Source organism: Chiloscyllium plagiosum, chromosome 11, assembly GCF_004010195.1.
Source record: "Chiloscyllium plagiosum isolate BGI_BamShark_2017 chromosome 11, ASM401019v2, whole genome shotgun sequence".
NCBI lineage: Eukaryota > Metazoa > Chordata > Chondrichthyes > Orectolobiformes > Hemiscylliidae > Chiloscyllium > Chiloscyllium plagiosum.
The window spans coordinates 78,634,626-78,657,401 of record NC_057720.1 but is presented as its reverse complement, the minus strand read 5'-3'; the positions used below and the strand labels follow the sequence as shown (position 1 = coordinate 78,657,401).

At 41.4% G+C, this 22,776-nt stretch overlaps 1 protein-coding gene across 4 annotated transcripts in view; it reads left to right on the top strand.

The window, feature by feature from the left end:
- The window catches only part of tada1 (transcriptional adaptor 1), a 72,825-nt gene extending 50,364 nt beyond the window's left edge, over positions 1–22,461 (top strand). For all 4 annotated transcript variants that reach the window (XM_043699909.1, XM_043699907.1, XM_043699908.1 and 1 more), the window contains one exon: positions 21,342–22,461. In XM_043699909.1, coding sequence (XP_043555844.1) covers positions 21,342–21,491 — 150 coding nt within the window. In that variant the 3' untranslated portion in view covers positions 21,492–22,461. The remainder of the gene's footprint in view (positions 1–21,341) is intronic.
- The last annotated feature ends 315 nt before the right edge of the window (positions 22,462–22,776 follow it).

The following is a 22,776-nucleotide window of genomic DNA, read 5'->3' as shown; positions in this document are numbered from 1 at the left end:
AGTGGTGTACCGCAAGGGTCTGTTTTGGGGCAACTGATGTTTGTCATTTTTATAAATGACCTGGATGAGGGCGTAGAAGAATGGGTTAGTAAATTTGCAGATGGCAATAAGGTCGGTAGAGTTGTGGATAGTGCTGAAGGATGTTGCAGGTTGCAGAGAGACATAGATAAGCTGCAGAGCTGGACTGAAAGGTGACAAATGAAGTTTCATGCGGAAAAGTGTGAGGTGATTCACTTTGGAAAGAGTAACAGGAATAAAGAGTACTAGGCTAATGGTAAGATTCTTGGTTGCGTAAATGAGCAGAAAGATCTCAGTGTCCATGTACATAGATCCCTGAAAGTTGCCACCCAGGTTGATAGGTTGTTAAGAAGGCGTACGGTGTGTTAGCTTTTATTGGTAGAGGGATTGAATTTCGGAGCCACGAGGTCATGCTATAGCTGTTGAAATGTCTAATGTGTCCTCACTTGGAGTATTGCATACACTTCTGGTCATCGTATTATAGGGAAGGATGTGGAAGCTTTGCAAAGGGTTCAGAGGAGATTTACTAGGATGTTGCTGGTATGGAGGGAAGGTCTTATGAGGGAAGGCTGAGGGACTTGAGGCTGTTTTCATTAGTGAGAAGAAGTTTGCGAGGTGACTTAATTGAGACATATAAGATAATCAGAGGGTTTGATAGGATGGACAGTGAGCACCTTTTTCCTCTGATGGTGATGGCTATCACAAAGGACATAGCTTTAAGTTGAGGGGTGATAGATATAGTTGAAACTTTATTGCTGGAACAGCACAGCAGGTCAGGCAGCATCCCTGACCTGCTGTGCTGTTCCAGCAATAAAGTTTCAACTTTGATCTCCAGCATCTGCAGACCTCACTTTCTCCCGGGTGATAGATATAGGACAGATGTTAGAGGTAGTTTCTTTACTCAGAGTTGCCTGCAACGGTAGTAGTCTTGCCAACTTTAAGGACATTTAAATGGTTATTAGATAAACATATGGATGAAAATAGAATAGTGTAGGATAGATGGGCTTCAGATTGGTTCCACAGGTCGGAGCAACATTGAATGTTGAAGTGCCTGTGTGGCGCTGTAATGATCTATGTTCTAGGTGGTGGTGAGAGCAGGGGGAAAATTAGAGCCAGAATCTCTTCTCCTGAATTGGAAAAGTTGATCAATTTTGCTTCCAATTTCCACTTTGCTCTCAACTTCACCTGTTTGAATTCTAAACAAGTTAAGGGGTTCAGAAATGAACAAGGAAAGCAGAGGGATTATTTAGGATTAGTTATATTCTCATTAACTGATAACTTTGAGTCAAATAAGTTTAGTGGTCTACTCCTATTTGTTCTTAGTAAAAAAAAAATTGAGGCCATATGTGAACTGTCATCATTTGAAGTGCTGCATGCCATAGTTAACAAAATAGTTTCTGAACAATCAGACATATTGGCAAAATAATGTAGTTGACTGAGGTCAATTTAAGTTGAATTTTTTCAGTCAGTGGGAAAAGCTGATGAAATGTCTGACTTCCTTCTGATTATCTAATGTTTGGATTATTTGAGGATGTTTTTGGTGACCACCACCCAGCCACTCTTTATTTTTCACTTCCTGTGTTCATAACCAGAGGGAATTACCTGACAGAGTTACTTCCATATACTCACTATGAGATTTTCTAAGCCAATGGAAATGCTTTCTGCGAGCCTGAGTTTTTCAGGTAAAATCTCTGTTCAACATCTCAACAGATAATGCAGAACTTGTGATAGTATTGCTCCAATACAGAAAATTGCACAGTTATCTCTTGTCCACACAAACCAAGACCAATCCGACTTGTCACATTCTCAATCTTCGGTGTGAAATAAGGTATCATTGACAGTGCTATTAAGTAGCAATAACCTGCTCACTATTGCTCAGTTTGATTTCTGCCAAGGTCATTTTGCCCCTATCCTTGTTGCAGCCTTGGTCCAACATGGATTGGAGAGGGGAGGTGTTAGGGCAGTATTTGACCTAGTATAGCATCAAGGATCCTTAACAAAGCTGATGTCAGCGGTAATCGGGCAAACATCACAAATAGCAGCAATACCCCCACAGCCATCTGGATTAGAGACGAGGGAAAAAGTCTGTATTGCTTGGAATTAAACCTAACACAAAGGAGTTTCTCAGATGTTTAATTAGAAACCTTTCCTTATATCATATGATGAGGATAGATTTCTTGACCCAAAGAGTGGTGAGCCTGTAAAATTCATGACCACAAAGTAATTGAGGCCCAAACATAGTTTTTTTAAGAAGAAGGTGGATGTCGCTCTTTTGCCTAAAGAGGTCAAGGGATATAGAGGAGTGCAGGGTTTGGGTATTGAGACTGATGATCAGCCATGGTTGTATTGAAAGTTGGAGCAGGTTTGGGGAATCAAATGGTTTCAATATTACTTGAAATAGGCAAAGTAAAAAAAACAGTGAGCCAGTATTATAGTGGTCAAGAATATTGAACTTGAACAATAACTTACAATATTCAAATTGAACTCTTTGTAATCACATCATTTAACAGTCTGATGTACTTTGCAATTCACTAGTTTTCTACAATGTAGGTTTGAGGTCATAATAGTTGGTCTCAGTAAAACTAAGGATGTATGTTTGCATTTGTTTCAGACATTCATTTAAGCTTTAAAGGCTCCTAACTTTGATACCAGCTCTTTTTTGATATAAATAAGGCCAAAAGGAGGATGGCCATATCTTAAGAAAGGAGGATACATTACTGTGCCAGCACAAAGACTGTCAAGTCAGTGTTGTAGACAAAACACGGCCATGGGTGGACTGAACTTATATTCATTTCTTAGCTCGCCATTGGTTCAAGCCCCCCCTGCAGGTACACAGCTGAATAACAGCTTCTCTTCAGTCATCTGCCACACAACAAGGCTGCTGGCAATAATCAAGGGAAAACTCTGACAACTTATGTAGCCAACATCTTTTACATCAAGTTTAAGACAGCAGCCGTGCTGTTGGAGACAGAAGACAGGCCAAGTGTGGAGTTTGCACATTCTCCCTGTGTCTGCGTTGGTTTCCTCTGGGTACTCCGGTTTCCTCCCACAGTCCAAAGATGTGCAGTTCAGGTGAATTGGCCATGCTAAATTGCCCATAGTGTTAGGTCAATTAGTCAGAGGGAAATGGGTCTGGGGGGTTACTCTTTGGAGGGTTTGTGTGGACTGGTTGGGCCTTAGGGCCTATTTCCACACTGTAGGGAATCTAATTTAATCAAATGTAATCAAGTACCTTTAATGTTTGGAAGAGACATGAGCTAATCTGCACTCCTCAGATATACAGGGCTGGCATAGTATTGACCTTCCTTGGTTGTAAAGTACTTTAGGGTATAGTAATGTTCAGGCAAATGCACATAACCCCTAAAAAGCCCATGCTGAGGCTCTCGTGGTAGTATCCCTAACCTAGGACCAGGAGGCCTGGGCTCAAATCCCACCTGCTCCAGAAGTGTGTTATAACATTTTGAACAGGTAGGTTAGAAAACGTATTTTAAAAAAGCAGACTGAGGGATGAGTCTGCAGATCTGACTGTCCCAGGCAAGAAAACCATAGAACTGGCCCTTTCCCGTGAAAACATAGAAAAAATGGCTCAGGAGCTTTAGGGTTGTGTATGCAGTATCATTCTCAGCCTTGTGTGACATCCGTACCACAAAGCCAAGTTCCCAGTGGCTCCATTCATTGCCAAGGACGGATGACTGGAGTCAGAGACCGTGAAGTTCCAGATCTGGACAGTAAGTTTCTCCACAATGCAGCGTGGAGAACGTAGTCATAGAGTTCGCCCCAGAAAAGGCAACCAAAATAGGCAAAACATATACTACCCAGGCCAAAGGCCAAAGTCACAACATGACAGGGGTTTGCAAATAAATCAACTCAAGGATGAGGCATTGATACAGCTAAATTACACCACTGCTCCTGATAATTAACAAAACACCAGGTAAATGGTCACCCGTTAATCATGGAGGTTGACATATTTATATTGTTATATATTGTTGAGGAGCAAACCTTTAATAAACTCTGGTGAATTATCTTGCTTTAAGTCTGTGAAACACCAACCCTAGATTGGCAACACGCGCTGGGGAACCCTTACATATTACTTATGGAACCGTTGTAACCTCAGTTATGAATGGGCAACAAGCAGTCCGATTCCCCTTACTGGTGATACAAAGGCGAGGTCCCAAACGTTTGGGACTGGCTACAGAACATCTGCTTGGATTGGCAACATATCTTTAAAATGGATACTGGTGATCTATATGAAGCCATTGGGAAGTATGCTAAAGTGTTCCAAGATGGCCTTGGGAAGATGAAAGGCACCAGAGTCAAGCTCTATGTACCTGTAGACCAGAAACTTGCCACAAATATTTCAAGGCATGGCCAGATCCAGTGTGCCCTAGGCGCCAAAGTAGAGACTGAAGTGGAACATCTTGAGGAACTTGGTATCATATGCCCAGTGCAACTTGTTGAATGGACCAAGCGAGTAGTCCCAGTTGTAAAATCTGACAAATCGCACTGTCACAGTTGGGATTATAAGTTAATGGTGTGCAGAGCTTCCTCCTCAGACAGATACCTAATGCCATGCATAGAAGACTTGTATGCAAAGCTTAGAATTTTCCACACCTAACTCCAACTGGAGCTTGAGATAGTATCCAGGAAATACATCATGAGAAATAATCTCAAAATATTTGTCTGAGTACGTTTGTTTGCCTTTTGGTGTCCTTGGCTCGTGCCATCTTTCAAAAAGTAATGGGGAACACCCTCCAAGGAGTGCCTAGAATGGCAGCCTATCTCGGTGTATTAATGTCGAATATTACTGCAAAGGAACATGTGGAGAGTTTGGTGGAGGGCTCAGCGTGACTTTGAGGCTGGATCTGGCTAAGAAGGGAAAAGTGTGTGTTCCAGGTAAAGTAAAAAAAACATCACAACACCAGGCTATAGTCCAGTAGGCTTATTTGGAAACATTAGCTCTGAAAGCTAGTGCTTCTGAATAAATGTGTTGGATTATAACCTGGTGTTGTGATTTTTTTTTTACTTTGTCCACTCCAATCCAGCATCAGCACCTCCACATTATATTCCAGGTAAATGAGGTAATGTACCTTGGGTACAGGTTGGCAAGGATGGATTTCACCCTGTCGAACAGAATGTGAAGTACGTAAAAAGAACTCTGACTCTATGCTTTGCAATAGAGTTGAAGTTTTTTCCAGATCTTATAAATTACTGTGGGACATCCATACACAACATGACTACTCTGCAGGCATGCCTCCGTGTCCTGCTTAAAAAAAAGTAAGAAATTGTTTTGACAAATGCCACAAGAGAGAGCATTTGCAAATGTCAAATAACACCAATGACAATAACAAATATATTAACCCATTATGACCCCCGACACACTTCATTGTACCTGCATTATCTCCCACTATGCAACAGGGGTGGTATTATTGTACTGTTGGGACAATGCTACAGACTATCCAGTTGTGTACACATCATGAACCCTGGCAAAGGCAGAAAGGAACTATACCTAGATTGATCAAGGTACTTTGGCCACAGTATTCACAGTGAAAACGTTCCATCAGTGTGTGTATATCAGCATTTCACCAGAGTTACAGATCACTAACCTTTGCTGGGTCTCCAAAGAAAGACGAGGCAATTCCTCGCATTGCATCAGCCTGGTACAAGGCTGGGCACAGCAGTTCAATGCTTATAAATGTACCTTAGAACAACATCCAGAACAACATAAAGCCAATGCGGATGCCTTGAGCTGCTTGCCATTACCCACCAGCCAACTAGTATGTCCAAAGACGAATTTAGCATGGACTCTTTACCAATACCTGACAAGCAAATCCAGGCTTGTACTCAAAAGGACCCTCCTTGCTGAAGCTATGTCATATCATCCTACACAACAATGTCCTGCGGTTAAGTTGAAACTCTATCTCAAAAGTTGAGCATAGAAAATGGCATTATCTTGTGGGGAGTCCAGATAGCTGTCCTGTATCCAGTGACCAATACTTTAATAATTACGCAACAGCCATCCAGAAATATCCAAACTGAAATGCCTTTGAGCAATTATGTTTGGTGGCTTGGCATAGACACCGATATCAAAATCCTGATCAAGCAGTGCAGTAAAACCTGAAGGCCCCATCAGCAGCCTCATTGCACCCTTCAGAATGGCCAGGGGGACCCTGGGAGTGAATACATGCAGATTTCCCAGGGCCGTTCATGGGCTCTGCATTTTTGATCATTATTCGTGTCCATTCAATCTAGACTGATGTGCAGCAAATGGCCTTTACTGTCACTTATAACTCTACAGAGGAACTCCATCAATCTTTTAGTACGTGCGATAAACCCACCGCCCCTGCCCAGCCCCCCCAAAAAAAACTAGGCCTAGGAATGGGGCCAAGTGCAGAGCAATGCAAGAGGCATTGTCGTCAAGGGGAACCCTTGAATTTAGAAGGGGAAGGATGTGTAAATCCTACAAGGCCCATGGGGAATCACTAATTAATCCCCTGGTGGTGCCAATTGAGTATGAGTTCCCTCGCTAACTGGCAGTGACCTGCCTAGTTTGAATTCATCACCTGAGCCTTTTATAAAGCAGACCCAAAGGACCCTTGTGGCACAATGGTAGTGCCCTACCTCTGAGGTGGAAAACCCAAGTTCATGTACCACCCACTTCAAGTATGGCTAGCATCCCCACGTAGGTCAATTTAAGAAAAAAAACTATAAAACCAGATCCGGGATGGATCTGCAAACTGTCCGTCCTAGGCTGCGACTGGCCTGTGTATGCCATGAGTCGAGGCTCTATTTTGGTGTTCACCAATAAACAGTGTTCCTTTCTAGTCAGGCTTTCTGAGTTATTACACTAGACTGCTGTATTCGCTGCTTATAGTATGGTCTCCTTTACTTTGGCAAGACAAAAAAATACTGGGTGACCGCTAGATACTGTGGAATACTTCAACTCAGTCCATAGAAGTGACCCTGACCTCCCAGTTGCTTGCCATTTCAATAAACCACCTTGGTCTCATGCTAACGTTTCTGTCATGGCACTTTTGCAATGTTGCAACAAAGCAAGTGTCAAGCTTGCACACCTCATTTTGCACTTGGGTACTTTACAGCCTTGAGATCTCAATATTGAATTTAGTAACTTCAGAAACCGATTCCTTATGTTTGTTTTCCGTTTTTCTACATTCTGTACATTCCCACAGCCTCGTCTTGTTTATGTACTTGGTCCAATAGAGAGGACCTATTTCCTTCCTTTCACACCTTAATTTACATCAATACTACATCACTTTTTCTCCACATTAACCATCAATGTACCTTTTGAACTAAGCCTCTGTCAAAAGTATAATGAAGCCCACAGTTTAACACCATTCAGTTCTGAAGAGACATTACTTCAGTCTTGAAATGTAACTCTGTCTCTGCACAGATCCTACCAGACCTTGTTAATATGTTGTTGAGTCTGAACATAAAAGTTCAGACAGTCTTTGACTGTAATTTATTAACATTTCCCAACAGTAGATGCTTCTGGGTGAGAGTGTCTTGGCATTAGTGATCGACTGTTTGGAACAATCAAGTCATTTTTGGCTGACAGATTTCCTGTATGAAAAAATCCAGGATCCAAAGCATTCGCTTAACAGACAAGACATCAAAAACAAATGAAATTTTTTCATGCGCACATTCTTCCACAAATGAGGTTTTACATTGCCAATGCTTTACATTGTGTCTTTGCAAGATCTCATGAAAATAATAGGTAATATTTTTATAAATTGGTGCTGGAACAGCACTGGTCTAGATTGTCTGACAAAAGTCTACCTCTTTGCCATAGCTATCACAATAACTTTAGTTCTTAAGATTCAGTTTTTCTTACAGGATATCGAATAAGAATGCAGTTTTGTACGTTGGAGAGCGACTGGAGCTTTTAAGCTGTGCATGCATGAGGCTAACACGACGTGGTATCAGAATTTTAACAACTTGCATTTATGGCACAGTCTTAATGCAAATAATCAACTCAAAGTGCAATCAAATGTGCACCGAAATGAATGAGAATCACCGGCCAGTGACTAAAAGACTTAAGAAACAAGTGAGATCAAAGGAAAGACTCGGAAGAGGGGTGTGTGGAGAGGTTTCTAATGAATTTCCAAAACTTGGGGACTAAAGAGGAGTCTGGCTTCAAATGGTCACCTGAATAGAAATCAGAAGAACCCAGAATTGTCTAGTTGATGTATGTTTGGATTAACAAAACCATAAAGTGAATTTAGATTTACAAAAAATGTTTAGTCTGCAGTATTACCTGAATAGGAACTGAGGTTGATTAATGATTGGGACCATGATCCACCAGACAGGATTGGCTGCAGGCACAGATGTACATGAGCTGAAGTTTATGGGGAATTGTAGGCTAATCAGGAGAGTGTTTGAAAAGCTGAACCTCGGCAAGAAAAGACATGTGGAAAGCTTTGAGCAAATGAATGGAGGTGGATGCAATGTTGGAGTAGACGTAAATGGCACGTTGAGAAGCAGTCTATTTGGCTGATTGCATCCACAGCAGACTTGATGCCGACCTTTTTTTACCCTGTACCCCTGCATATATTGTTCCATTTCAAATAATCACTGAATGCCTTTTTGAATGTCTTAAGTTGAACTTACTTTGATCACTTCCATACTGTACATCTCTGTGACTAGGATTCTATGACTTATCCAGGCAATGCACTCATAGGGTAATATGGCTTCTCTCTGTTTACTCTATTTCAAGTGCTCATGATTTTGAAATCTTCAGTTATCTATCATCATTTCCAGTTTGGAAAGGAGAAGGTCAATAGTCCAAACTACTCCAATTTGTTTTCATGATGAAGTTTCTCATCCCTAGAAGCATTCTTCTAAACTTGGTCTGTACTGTCCAATGTATTCACATCTATCCTGAAGTGTGGTGTTTAGAACTGTGCACAATATTGCAGCTGGGTTCTAACCAGTCACTTATGCAACTTCAGTATAATCACCTTGTTTTTGAACAAAGGAACAGGAGAAGACTTTCACCATTTGGTGAGACCATGGCTGATCTGAGGCCTTACTCTTTATAACTGCCTTTGCTTAACAGAAATTTATCTATCTCACGTTTAAAATTAGCAACTAATCCAGCATTCACTGTCATTTGTGGAAGAGTGTTTCAAATATCTACCATCCTTTGTATAGAGAAGTATTTCCCCTCATATCTCCTGAAGGGTCTGGCCCTATTTCTCAAACTCTGCACCTTAGTTCTAGAATTTTCTACCACTGGAAATTGTTTATTAATCCTACTTTTTCCTGTTGATATAGAGTCATACCGCACAGAAACAGATCCTTCGGTCTAATCGGTCCATGCCAACAATTACCCTAAACTAAGCTAGTCCTATCTATCTGCGCGTGGCACATATCCTTCCAAAGATTTCTTATTCATGTACTTATCTAAATGTCTTTTAAACATTGTAACTGTACCCGCATCTACCACTTCTTCTGGAAGTTCATTGTACATGCAAGTCACTCTCTGTGTAAAAAAAAAATTGCCTCTCATGTCTTTTCAAAATCGTTTTCCTCTCTCCTTATAAATATGCCCCGACTTGAAGTCCCCCCGTGGAGAAACACACTTGCCATTCACCTAATCTATACCCCTCATGGTTTTATAAGGTCACCCCTCAATCTGCTCTGCTCCAGTGGAAAACGTCCCAGCCAATCCCTCCCCTCTTTATAATTCAAATCCTCCATTCCTGGTAACCTGCTGGTAAATCTCTTCTGAACCTTCCCTGGCTTAATGATATCCTTCCTATAACCAGAACTCGATACACTATCCTTGAAGAGGCCTCTTGAATACTTTATCAGATTACCCCTTAACCATCTAGATTCCAGAGAAGAAAAGTCTAATTTGTGTAATCTCTCCTCATAATCTACCCCTTGAAGTCCAAGTATCATTCTTGTGAACTTACATTGTACTCCCTCCAAAACCAATATATCCTTCCTAAAATACAGTGCCCAGATCTGCTCTCAGAACTCCAACTGGTGTCTAACCAGGGCTTTGTATAACTGCAGCATAACTTCTGTATCCTTGTACTCCACTCCTCTAGATATGAAGGCCAGCATCCAGTTAGCTTTCTTGATTATTTTCTGCACCTGTTTGTGACATTTTAAAGATCTATGCACCTGGACTCCCCAAATCTTTTTGGACGTCCACCATACTTACTTTCCTTCCTTCTAGAAAGTACCCTTTTCAGGTCCAAAATGGATAACTTAGCACTTGTTTTCATTGAACTCCAACTTCCACAATTTTGCCATTTACTTAGTCTATCAATATCCCCTTGTAATGTTATGCTATAATCTACCATGCCTACAAAGCTGTCTAATATTGTGCCATCTGAAAATTCGGATAAATTATTTTCTGTGCCATTATCCAATAGTTGAATAGTTGAGGCCCTAACACAGATACTGTGGGACATGACTGGTCACAGCCTGTCATTTTGAGTACCGACCCATTATCCTTAGTCTCTGTTGCCTGCCACTTAACTAATTTCACAGTCATGTCAGTAATTTTCCCCCCATTCTTTGGGCTTCTACCTCAGTTAACAGTTTCTTATGTGGGGTTTTATAAAATGCCTTCTGGAAGTTCATTTAAACAACACCTTTGGACATTCCCCTATCCTCTACCTTAGTCACCTCTTAAAACAAAATTCAATGTTTTTTTTAGGCATTATCTAACTGTCATGCATCCATGCTGGCTCTCCCTGTTTAACTGAAAATTTTCAAGGTGATCAGTTACCCCAGCTTGATTATAAATTCCACAATTTCCCTCCACAGATATTAGGCTAACTGAGCCGTGATTCCTTGTCTGTCTTCTTTTTCTTCATTAAAAAGTGGAGCGATTGTAAAATTTTTCAATCCGGAGGGACAACTGTGTCTTGGAAATTCTGAAAGATTATAGTTAGGGTGTCGACAATGTGCACCCTTACTTCCTTTCACACACTCTGATGGTACCCATCAGTTCCCAGGCATTTTGTCACATTTTAATTACATTAATTTACTCATTTACTTCTGTTAAATTTATTCAGTCCCTGTTATTGATTTACTGTGAATTTCCTTGGGTCATCGGGCAAGGTATTCTCCTTTTCTGTGGTAAATACTGAGACAAAGTAATTATTCAACATGTCTGCCATTTCCCCATAGTCATTGATAATAACATCACTTTAAGTCTTTACTGGGCCAACATGGCTCCTGACCACCCACTTTCCTTTTATGTAGTCATTCTTTTTTCATTTTGAATTTGATGTCCCTGGCAAGTTTTTTTTTTCATAATCTTTTATTGGCCTTTGTATCTTTTCCATACAGCAGGATCTGTGCTGTTTTTTGCTGTTTTGTAAGTCCTTCCTTTTAATTTTATGCTGTCCCTGATCTATTTAGTAGTTCATGGCTTCTTTTTGACTGAGAAGTGGAACCTTTCTGTCTCAGCAGAATAAACCATTTTGGACCGTGTTAACTACAATACATCACCTGATCCTGCATCTCTAAGTTGTTTAATTAGTTTTTAATTTGTATTTTTCAATTTCCACGGGTCTTTAGTTTTTAATCTGTAAAATATTTCTCCAGTTTACCTTAATCTGAGAGCAGTTTGGAATAGGTATTCAAATTAACAACTACTTAGCAATCAACGAACTTGTAGCTTTTCCTGTTTTTCTTTCTCTGTTTCTGATCCCAGAATCTCCTGTCCTGCTGGCTTATGTTTCCCCTTATCCCCCAAATTTCCTAAGACCTTACTTTGATATTAAAGAGCAGGTGTACTCACCAATGAAAGAAAATGTGGGACTGATCAGCTCCTCCTTCTTTCATCTAACTTCCTGTTTCACTAAGCCCCAGTTGCACACTAATGCAACACAATAAGCACTGCAGTACAGACAAGGTACTCTATACCCTTTTTAATAATAGGATACGCATATTTTTTTCTCCTGTCATCTTTAACGACTTATGAACATTTGCATCCAGCTCGCTTTCCTCCTGCACTTTAGAATGCATCTCTTGGTCGGAGGGTGTGGTCTTTGAATGCATCTCTTGTCTGTTCATGTTCTTCTCCCCAAAATGAATCTCTTTGCACTTCTATCTTATGGTGGAGTGGATGATTGTTCAGAAGCTCCACTCTAGGTTGAATAAGATAGTGAAGTTTTGAATGAAGCAGAAAGACTTAGTGCCAAAAGAATGGGGTTGTTGAAAAGGACCAAAGGAAAGTTTGCTCTTCCTAGTGTTTCAGTGGAGGTGATCATGTCTCGTCTTAAACTCAGTTTAGATTTTCAGATTAATGGTACAGAGGAGATGTCGAAATGGTTATTGTGTTCAAGTTCAGTACAACAGTGACTGTTTCAGCAACACCTGTGAAGTGCTTTGGAACAACAGCTGATGAGATTGTAGGTTCAAACATAAATCGCAAGGACAAGAAGATGACATCTCAGGGCTATGGCACATAAAAACGTAGAACTATGGAACATTCTAGATAAACCCAAATAGAGTTTTCAAATCAAAGGCTATATCACTGATTATATTAGAGTGCAATTAGTCCAGAGGCCTAGATTAATGATCTTTCCTAAATTCAGGGGAAGGCTAGAAGTTTAAATGTTGTTTTGTATTCGATTGATTTAATTAACTAGTATGGTGACTATGAAGCTACCAGATTGTTTAAAAATTTCCATCAGGTTCACTGATGTCTTTTTTGGAAACACTTCTGCTGTCCTAGCCATTATGTGATTCCAGATCCATTGCAAGCTGCTTAATATATAGTGGGCGGCACGGTGGCACAGTGGTTAGCACTGCTGCCTCACAGCGCCAGAGACCCGGGTTCTTTTCCCGCCTCAGGCAACTGACTGTGGAGTTTGCACGTTCTCCCTGTGTCTGCGTGGGTTTCCTCCGGGTGCTCCGGTTTCCTCCCGCAGTCCAAAGATGTGCAGGTCAGGTGAATTGGCCATGCTAAATTGCCCGTAGAGTTAGGTAAGGGGTAAATGTGGGGGTATGGGTGGGTTGTGCTTCGGCGGGGCGGTGTGGACTTGTTGGGCCGAAGGGCCTGTTTCCACACTGTAATGCAATCTAATCTAATCTAAAGTAATCTAATCTAATCTAATATATCTGCCATGTGACATAGCCTAGTAAGATGCACTGTGGAATCAACCTGCTCTGAAACTGAATGGATAAGAGTAAGATCATAAGGTAGGCTGGCATTGATCTAGATGCTGGTTATGGCAAATAAATGTAGCCTGGTCCCTCTTGCTAATGTCTGGGACCTGTGAGAGACATGTGACACAGACAACTCAAATGCAATCTGATATAATCATGCTGTTAGAGTGTACATTTTCAACCTTCATTTCAGACATCTGAGACATTTGAGAGATTGAACAGTTTAGACTGATAATCTCTGAAATATAGAAGAATGAGGGGAGATCAAATTGAGGTGTTCAAAATGATAAAATAGATGTGGAGCAACTGCTTCTTGTGGGCATTCTAGGACCAGAGGTTATAGTCTTAGGATAAGGGGTAGCAAAGTTAAAACAGAGTTGAGGAGAAACTAATTTTCCCAGAGGGTTGTGAATCTGTGGAATTCACTACCCCCAAAACCCGGCAAATGCTGGAACAGTGAGTAAATTTAAAGAGGAATTAGACAGATTTTTAATTGGTAATGGGTTAAAAGGATTTGGAGAGAAGACAGGAAAATGGGGGTGAGGAGCATATAAGCCATGATTGAATGGCAGAGCAGGCCCCATAGGCCGAATGGCCTAATTGTGCCCCTATATCTTATGAACATCTCCAACCTTGACTGTGTTCTGGTATGGCCACTCTAGCTGGTCAGAGGGTGTGGTCTTTGAAGCATTCAGCATTGACTACGTGGACCCCATGAAGTTTCATGAGATCAAGCTATATGTGGGTAACAAAACCTTTTGCCAATTAGTACCACAGTCTCACTGAGTTGATGGATACATAATCATTGATGTCAAACACCATTTGAAAGAACCACTAAATGACTAACATTAACATGAATTCAGCATGTATTCTAGTGGGTGACTTATTACTAAGCAAAGCTCAGTATCACTACTATTAACTCCCAAAGCACAATGCTGACAGAGTTGCCTTGTAGCAGGTGGTAAGACAACCCGTCCTTTCCAGTCTTATCTGTCACAGGTCTGTCAATCTATTATAGTTCTTCACACTAACTATACCTCATGCTGTGTTGTGTTCCACTACTACCTAATTTCTTATGGCCTTTTCCTTATCTCCGAGGGACAATTCATGAGTGGGTTGGAGCAGTCACCTCTTGGCTGTGAGCAACTTGACATCATCCAGAATAAAGAAACCAACATAATTGGCATATCTTTCATCATTGGGTGCACTGTGGCAGTAATGTGTGTCATTTTCAAGAAACTGTGTAAACTCTCCAAGCCTCCTTCAGCAGCACCTTCCAATCTTGTGAACTATTACTTTGAAGAACACCATCTCCAAGTTAGCATCCTAGCTTGGAACCCTAATGATGTTGCTTCATTATTGGGTCAGAATCCTGGAGCTTCCTATTTAACTCCATCATGGGTGTAGTTACATCACATATTGTAGTGGTTTATCACCATCTTTCCAAGGGTAGATGCGGCAATGGAAGCACTGTTGCCCAGCCCTAATAATTAATTAATCAAAACCAAAAGAAGATATAATTATTAGCATGACTCTGAGAGTGATGTGCATTGTTTGATATTGTGTTGTGCAAAATGCCTCCTCTAGTGTAAGTTGCTGTATGCCCTGAGATACTGCGAACTCGCATGAGGGATATGGAAATATTAGGTCAATTAAAGATGTTTTGTGCTTCGAAGGGAACTGAAATAATCAAAGACTCACTAATCTACGTCTATGTACTTATAAGCACATGATAATTTGATGGGTAATATGTTAGAGTTGAACTACGGTGCTCGGAGCTGTTTTCTACAGCTGGAAACGGGAAGAAAAAAACCTCGCTTTGGGTGGTCGAATTTCAAACAATTTATCATTTACAAGAATAATCGGGATGGAAATCAGATTTTGTTTATGCCAAAAAAGTGGTTCCACAAGAGTATGTATCATCAGTAACCATAGTATTACTCCTGCCACCTACTAACACTTTCTGTAAGAGTTAAAAATCACACAACACCAGGTTATAGTCCAACAGGTTTAATTGGAAGCACACTAGCTTTCGGAGCGACGCTTCTTCATAGGTGATAGTGGAGGGCTCGATCGTAACACAGAATTTATAGCAAACATTTAGTGTGATGTAACTGAAATTATACATTGAAAAGTTGATTGTCTGTTAAGCCTTTCATCTGTTAGAATACAGTGATAGTTTCACTTCTTTCATGTGTAAATCACAAAAACCTTTTTTTAAAAAGTTGCATTCTCGGGTTAGCTGTTAACAATGGTGATAGCTAGACAATATGTTGAAGGTGTTAGCCCCCTGTGTTCTCTGTCTATGCCATGATGTTTAGATTGATTCTAATCTAAATAGTGAGATAACGGAGTTTTACATAAATTCATGCAGTTTTTGAGCTCAGAGTTCTTTCTGTAAGAGCTATACCTCTTTGAGGGAAGCTGGTCTGTTGACCATTTTGTTGATGTGTCTCAACTAAATAAGCTGTATTGGATCCAAATTCATTATTATCCCATAAGAGTTACCAATGTTCCAGAATGCCTAGTAGTTTTGCTGGAGGCGCCTTGTATAAAGTAATATGAATTCAAAAATCTGACATTATTGGTTTTATTTTCAAAGTAAATTGGCATCATTTCAGAGAATTTCAGCTGTCTCATCAGTGATGATGATTTGTCAAGTCTGTTCAGTTTAAATACAAAAAATGAGTAATTTGATTTATAAAAAACCATACAATAGGACCAGGCCCTTCGGCCCACCAAGTCTGTGCTGATTCCTAGTCCTTGTTTAGACATGCTACTTATTGCCCATATCCAGTTTCTATCCCTCTGTTCACTTCCCCTTCATGTGTCTGTTGAGATACACCTTAAATGTTGCTAACATGTCTGCTTCCACCACCCCCACTAGCAGAGTGCTCCAGGCAACATATCACCCTCTGTGTGAAAAATGTTGCCTGCACTTCTGTCTGAAATTTTCCTCCTCTCACCTTGAATCTATGTTTTCTTAGAGTTGACCTTTCCACCCTGGGGGGAAAAAAAACCCTGACCAGCAGCCCTATCTATGCTTGTCATAATTCTGTAGACCTCTGTTGGCTCACCCCTCAGCCTTTGTCTTTCCAGTGAAAACAATTAAGTTTATGCAACCTCTCCTCATAACTAAAACCCTCCAGACCAGGCAACATTCTGGTAAACCTTCTCTGCACACTGACCAAAATATCTATGTCCTTCTGGTAATGTGTCGACCAGAACTGCGTGCAATATTCCAAATGTGGCCTAACTAAAGTTTTATACAGCTGTTACATAACTTGCCAACATTTTTATTCAATGCCCTGGCTGATGGAGGCAAGTGCGCTGTATACCTTTTTGATTACCTTATCCATCTGTCTTGCCACTTCCAGGAATCTGTGGACCTGTGCGCTGAGATCCCTCAGTATGTCAGTGCAGTTGTGTAGTGTCTCGGAAACATTGGAATACCATATTTGTGGTTGAGAACTGCACCTGGCAGAATGACATATTGGTTTTGAAAAAAAGTGCAGCAAATATTTACCAAAATGTTTCTTGAATTTAGAGAATTCAGTTTGAAAGAGATGCTGTGTAAGCCTAGCTTGAGTTCTATTGAGTATAAAAATGTTTAGGGGAGATCTGATCAAAGTCATTAAGATGTTAAAGCATTTGATGATGTCAATATGGAGAAACTGCGGGTAAACAGCTGTGAACTGTTGCATATAACTCAACTAGTTAAAACTCTAGGAGAGAGTGAGAACTGCAGATGCTGAAAAGTCAGGGTTGAAAAGGGTGGTGCTGGAAATGTACAGCAGGTCAGGCAGCATCGGAGGAGCAGGAGAGTTGACATTTCGGGCATAACCCCATCATCAGGAATGTTGGGGGTGGGGAAGGGAGCTGAGAGATAAAGAGGAGGGTGGGGTAGGATTTGGAGGAAGGTAGCTGGAAAGGTGTTAGGTAGATGAGAGATGGGATAGAAGGTTGGGGGAGTGGCTGATGGTGATAGGTTGGAGTGGAGCGTGGAGCAGATAGGTGGGTAGAAAGATGGACAGGTAGGACAGTTCAAGAAGGCAATGCTGAGTTGGAGTGTTGGATCTTGGGCTAAGGTGGGGGAAAGGGTGATGAGGAAACTGGTGAAATTGACATTGATGCCGTGTGGGTCGAGGGTCCCAAAGGCAGAGGGTGAGGTGTTCTTCCTACAAGCATCCGGTGGCTAGGATTTGGCAGTGGAGGAGGCCCAGGACTTGCATGTTTTTGGTGGAGTGAGAGGGGGAGTTGAAGTGGTCGGCCACAGGATGGTGTGTGAGACCTGGAGATGTTCCCTGTAACACTCTGCGAGTTGGTGTCCTGTCTTCCCTGTGTGGAGGAGACCACATCGAGAGCAATGGACATTGTAGATGAAGTGGGTGGAAGTGCAGGAAAATGTCTGCCGGATGTGAAAAGATCCTTTAGGGCCTTTGATGGAGGTGAGATGGGAGGCATGGGTGCAGGATGTACACCTCTTGCAGCAGCAAGGGACGGTGCCGGGTGTGGAGGGTAGGTTGGTGGGGGGGCATGAACCTAATGTGAAAGTCATGGAGGGAATGGTCTCTGCGGAACATAGATGGTGGTGGGGAGAGTAGGAAAGGATGTGAAGCGCTTCTGTGTTTTTTCCTCCTGCATTTATAGTGGTTTGTCTCTGCCGCTTCCGGTTGTCAGTTTCAGCTGTCCGCTGCAGTGGCCAGTATATTGGGTCCAGGTCGATGTGTTTGTTCATAGAATCTGTGGATGAGTGCCATGCTTCTAGGAATTCCCTGGCTGTTCTCTGTTTGGCTTGTCCAATAATAGTAGTGTTGTCCCAGTTGAATTCATGTTGCCTGTCATCTGCGTTTGTGGCTACTAAGGATAGCTGGTCGTGTCATTTCGTGGCTAGTTGGTGTTCATGGATACGGATCGTTAGCTGTCTTCCTGTTTGTCCTATGTAGTGTTATGTTCAGTCCTTGCATGGGATTTTGTACACTACGTTGGTGACAAGCCAAACAGAGAACAGCAAGAGAATTCCTAGAGGCATGGCACTCATCCACAGATTCTATCAACAAACACATCGACCTGAACCCAATATACCGGCCACTGCAGCAGACAGCTGGAACTGACAACCGGAAGCAGTAGAGACAAACCACTATAAATGCCAGAGGAAACAGCACAGAAGCGCTTCACAGGAGGCTCCCAAGCACTGAGGATGTCACCTAGACAGGGGCCAAAAAGTCTGCAACATCAATTCCCAGCGGTGAACAGAACCCCAACAGCAAATATGACGGTGGATTTGAGAGTAAGGAATTGTGTTTTTACAGGGAATGGTCTCTCCAAACCACAGATCAAGGTGGGGAAGGAAATGTATCTCTGGTGTTGGGGTCTGTTTGTAGGTGGTGGAAGTGGTGGAGGATGATGCAATGTATCCGAAGGTTGGTGGGGTGGAAGGTGAGGACCAGGGGCTTCTGATCTTGTTGCAGTTGGAGGGGTGGAGTTCAAGGGCGCACGTGCGGGTAGTGGAGGAGATGCATTAGACAGCATCGTAGTCCACGTGGGAGGGGAATTGACATCTTTGAAGAAGGAGGCCATCTGGCATGCTCTGTGGAGGAATTGGTCCACCTGGGAGCAGATGCAGCGGAGGCAGAGGAATTGGGAATAAGGGATAGTGTTTTTACAGGAGGCATGGTGGGAGGAGGTGTAGTCCTAGCTGTGGGAGTCAGTGGGTGTGTAGAGAATGTCCATGTTGAGTCGGTTGCTCGAAATGGAGATGGAGAGGCCCAGGAAGGAGAGGGAGGTGTCCCAGATGGTCCAGGTGAACTTGAGGTCAGATTGGAAGGTGTTGGTGAAGTTGATGAACTGTTCAACCTCTTCGTGAGAGCATGAGGTACTGGTTGGGTCGGCGAGAGAGGAAACAAACTGAGGGCTGGGAGATCTTCATCATGGCGGATGGATGTGTGCAGGGACTGGATGTCCATAGTGAAGATAAGGCTTTGGGGGCTGGAGAAATGAAAGTCATGGAGGAGGTGAAGGGCATGGAGTGTCATGAATATATGTGGAGAGGACTGAGGGGGACAGGTTGGCATTGAGATATGAGGAAGATAAGTTCTGCCTAGCAGGAGCAGGCAGAGACAATAGGTCAACTGGGGCAGTCAGGTTTGTGGATTTTAGGTAAGAGGTAGAACTGGGCGGTGTGTGTTGTGGAACTGAGAGGTTTGAGGCTGTGGATGGGAGATCCCCTTCCAAACCCCCCACCCTCAGCTGAAACAGACAGATCAAATAACCATCGATATTATGAGTGGAAACTTGAAAAAAACTGAGGAAATAGAACCAGTCCTCCGAATTTGATGGAGAGATTTTTTTTAATTTCTCAAGTTTTTTTTAATGCTCTGAGCTTTTCCTTCAAGGTGTTTCATTTGTTCACAGGAGGCAGAGTGTGTCTAGTCTACAAATTATAAAGTCTCTGTCATATTGGTTAAAAACAACGTACAGCAACTTGTAGATGGAAACAATTTGCTTTGGTTTTAGATATTCTGCTGGAGAGAGAGGCACACAACCTCCCATTCCAGAGGCCAAGGGCTTATCACTATTGCTCATACCCACACGTTGTTTAGCTAGCCAATCGGAGAGTTACATAACTAGGAGCAGAGTAGGCAGTTCAGCTGTTGGAGTATGCTCCATCAGTCAGTACAGTCGTAAATGATTTCATCTCGTTCCCAACACCACATTCTGCCCGGTCTCCATAATCATTCAATCCATTACTAATTAAAAATATGTTTATTGCCTCATATTTAGATTAGATTAGATTTCCTACAGTGTGGAAACAGGCCCTTCGGCCTAACAAGTCCACACCGACCCTCTGAAGAGAAACCCACCCCCTCTGACTAATGCACCTAACACTACGGGCAATTTAACATGGTCAGTTCACCTGACCTGCACATCTTTGGACTGTGGGAGGAAACTGGAGCACCTGGAGGAAACCCACGCACACACTGGGAGAATCTGCAAACTCCACACAGACAGCCACCCGAGGCTGGAATTGAATCTGGGACCTTGGTGCTGTGAGGCAGCAGTGCTAACTACTGAGCAACCGTGCCACCCCACTTTATCCCAGTATCCATTGCATTCTGGGGTAGTAAATTCCACCAAATCATGACCCTTTGAGTGAAGTAATTTCTCTTCATCTATGATTTGAATCTGCTGCCCTGTCATCAAGTTAATAACCTTTGGCATTCACAAGTTATCACAATTCTACAAACCCACCAGCAACCTGATGCCAGTCGAATCTCACTTTGCACACTCCCCCCTGTCTCCTCTTGTACCTTCCCCCACTGCTTGCAAAAGCACAGCATAATCATGACCCAAAATGAGTTTGTCACTTGCTTTCTAAAAGCATAACAATTCCTTCCTCAGCCCTTTGTTGTAAAATAAATCTTTTCTCAATTCGTAATCAAAAATATAATAAAGTGAAAAGATATTAAGGTAATTCAAGACTGAGACTTGATATGTTTTTGTTGGGTGTGGGCATTGTGGAATCTGGACCAAAGACAATTTATTGAAGTTGAGGTGCAGCAGATTAGCCATGGTCAGATGATGAAGCAGATCCAAAGACTGAATGGCCTAATCCTGTTTCTATCTTCCTATCATTCTTTTCCTACTTTTGTTATCATAAACACTGAATATGATGATCTTGTCGCACAGTGGACTGTCCCAGTCTCTGTATCAGGAAGTCTAGTTTCAAGTTCCTGTCCTGCATGTGTGTCATCACATGTCCAAACAGATTGATTTTAAAAAGATTTAATAGCTTAATATAATAGTCATAAGCATATAGCTATATTTACCTGATGGAAATGGGTATTATTAGGTCAATGGTGGGGAACTAACTGGGTGGATGGGTATTACTGTCCTTGACTCTTAAGAGACAGACATAGATAAAAGTTTAATTAATCTGCAGATAATATTAAGAGGAGGCCCAGATAATTACTGCTGGTTCTGTAAGAATCATGTTTTGCATCTTGGTTGTTCACCTTTTTAAAGTTTTTGAAGCTAGTTCTTAGACACAGCATGGAAATATGTAGAGTTATTACATATAATGTTACAAACTCTGTTCAAAATTTGAAATATTCTAATGTATCTGTCACTTATTTCCTTTTGTGTTTATTGTATGTTTTTCTTTGCAGGTGCACAGAGAAGTGATTCCTGCCCACACAGTCTATGCCTTGAATATTGAAAGGATACTAGCAAGACTTTGGCATCCTAGTCATGAGGAGTTGGAGCAAGATAAGATTCACCGTCAGAGGCTAGCTATCAAAGAGGGACTTGTTTATTGACTGATTTGGGCCAAATGCTAGCGGTCAGAGCATATTTTGTCTCCACTGCGAATGAATGCAATAATCATTGCATTAAGCCTGATTTCTCCTCAACCTTCATTCTATTATCTGTCAATGCTGAGCAGAGTCTGGAATATTGAGAAGTCTGAAACAAACACACATCTGGCAGCATCTGAGAGATAGAAACAGAGTTAATGTATTGCGTCCAGTCTGACTCTTTCCTGCTGAGTTTCTCCAACATTTTCTGTTTGCTTCCGGTTTCCAGCATACACAGTATTTTGCTTTTGTTATGGTGAGGAGTCGCATTGGCAATATGTCATGAACTGCGCAAATTGAAACAATTTTGTTAAAAATCTTCATACTTCTCATAGAAATTGGTTTGTGTCTCATCAATTAAGGTATGCACATTGCAAACATCAAAAGCCAGTTTAAATATCTTCCTGTTTCAAAATGTACTGCCTTGAAGTTAGTGAGTGTGATATTCATGTACAGATATCCTGAAATATTTGCTATTACATCAGAAGTTATAATGCATCTAAAATAAACTGGCTTATGTTATTCCTCTGGTAAAGTACAGGATGGAATTACAAACAGAATCGTTTGAGACAGGGTTTGTACTGAATATTCCTCATCATTGTTTGAAGGCTTGCATGGTTTGTCCATTTTGTCTAGTACCTGTCTACAGATGAAACCTTGGTAGTAAGTTTCAGATTCTTCTTTGTCTTTGGTAGTTTTTCATAAACACAACTGAATTTTAGATATCTCATTCAATAGGTAGAATGGTTTGAGATTTAAGATTGCCAACACAGTATAATGACACTGAGAATTTTATTTTTGTACAATAAATTGACAGCAGTTGATCAGTATTCAGGCTATTGCCTTTTCTTGTATACACTAGTGTGTTTTTTTAACTTTTGTAGTCTGTGCAAAATCGCAACTATTCATTCATTAAAATGTAAACGTATCAAAACAAGACATCCTTAAGTGATGTTGTAAAACTTTCAAACTTTCTTCTTTGAATTTGAAGTGCATCACCATAAGAAGTAACTTATGTGAAAATGATTTAGTCTACAAAGCTTATCCAAGATACATGCAGTTTAGATCCAAGACACACACAGTTTAGATCCTTCAAATCTTTTTTGCTTTGAGTGCACTTTCTGATGATTTGATGTAATAGTGAAGCATAAAGAGTCAATTACTAAATTAATTTGTGGTTTGAAATTGCTTCCAGACATTTTCTAAAATATAGCTGCTTCCATCCTGTTTATTCACTTCCTGGTGTAAT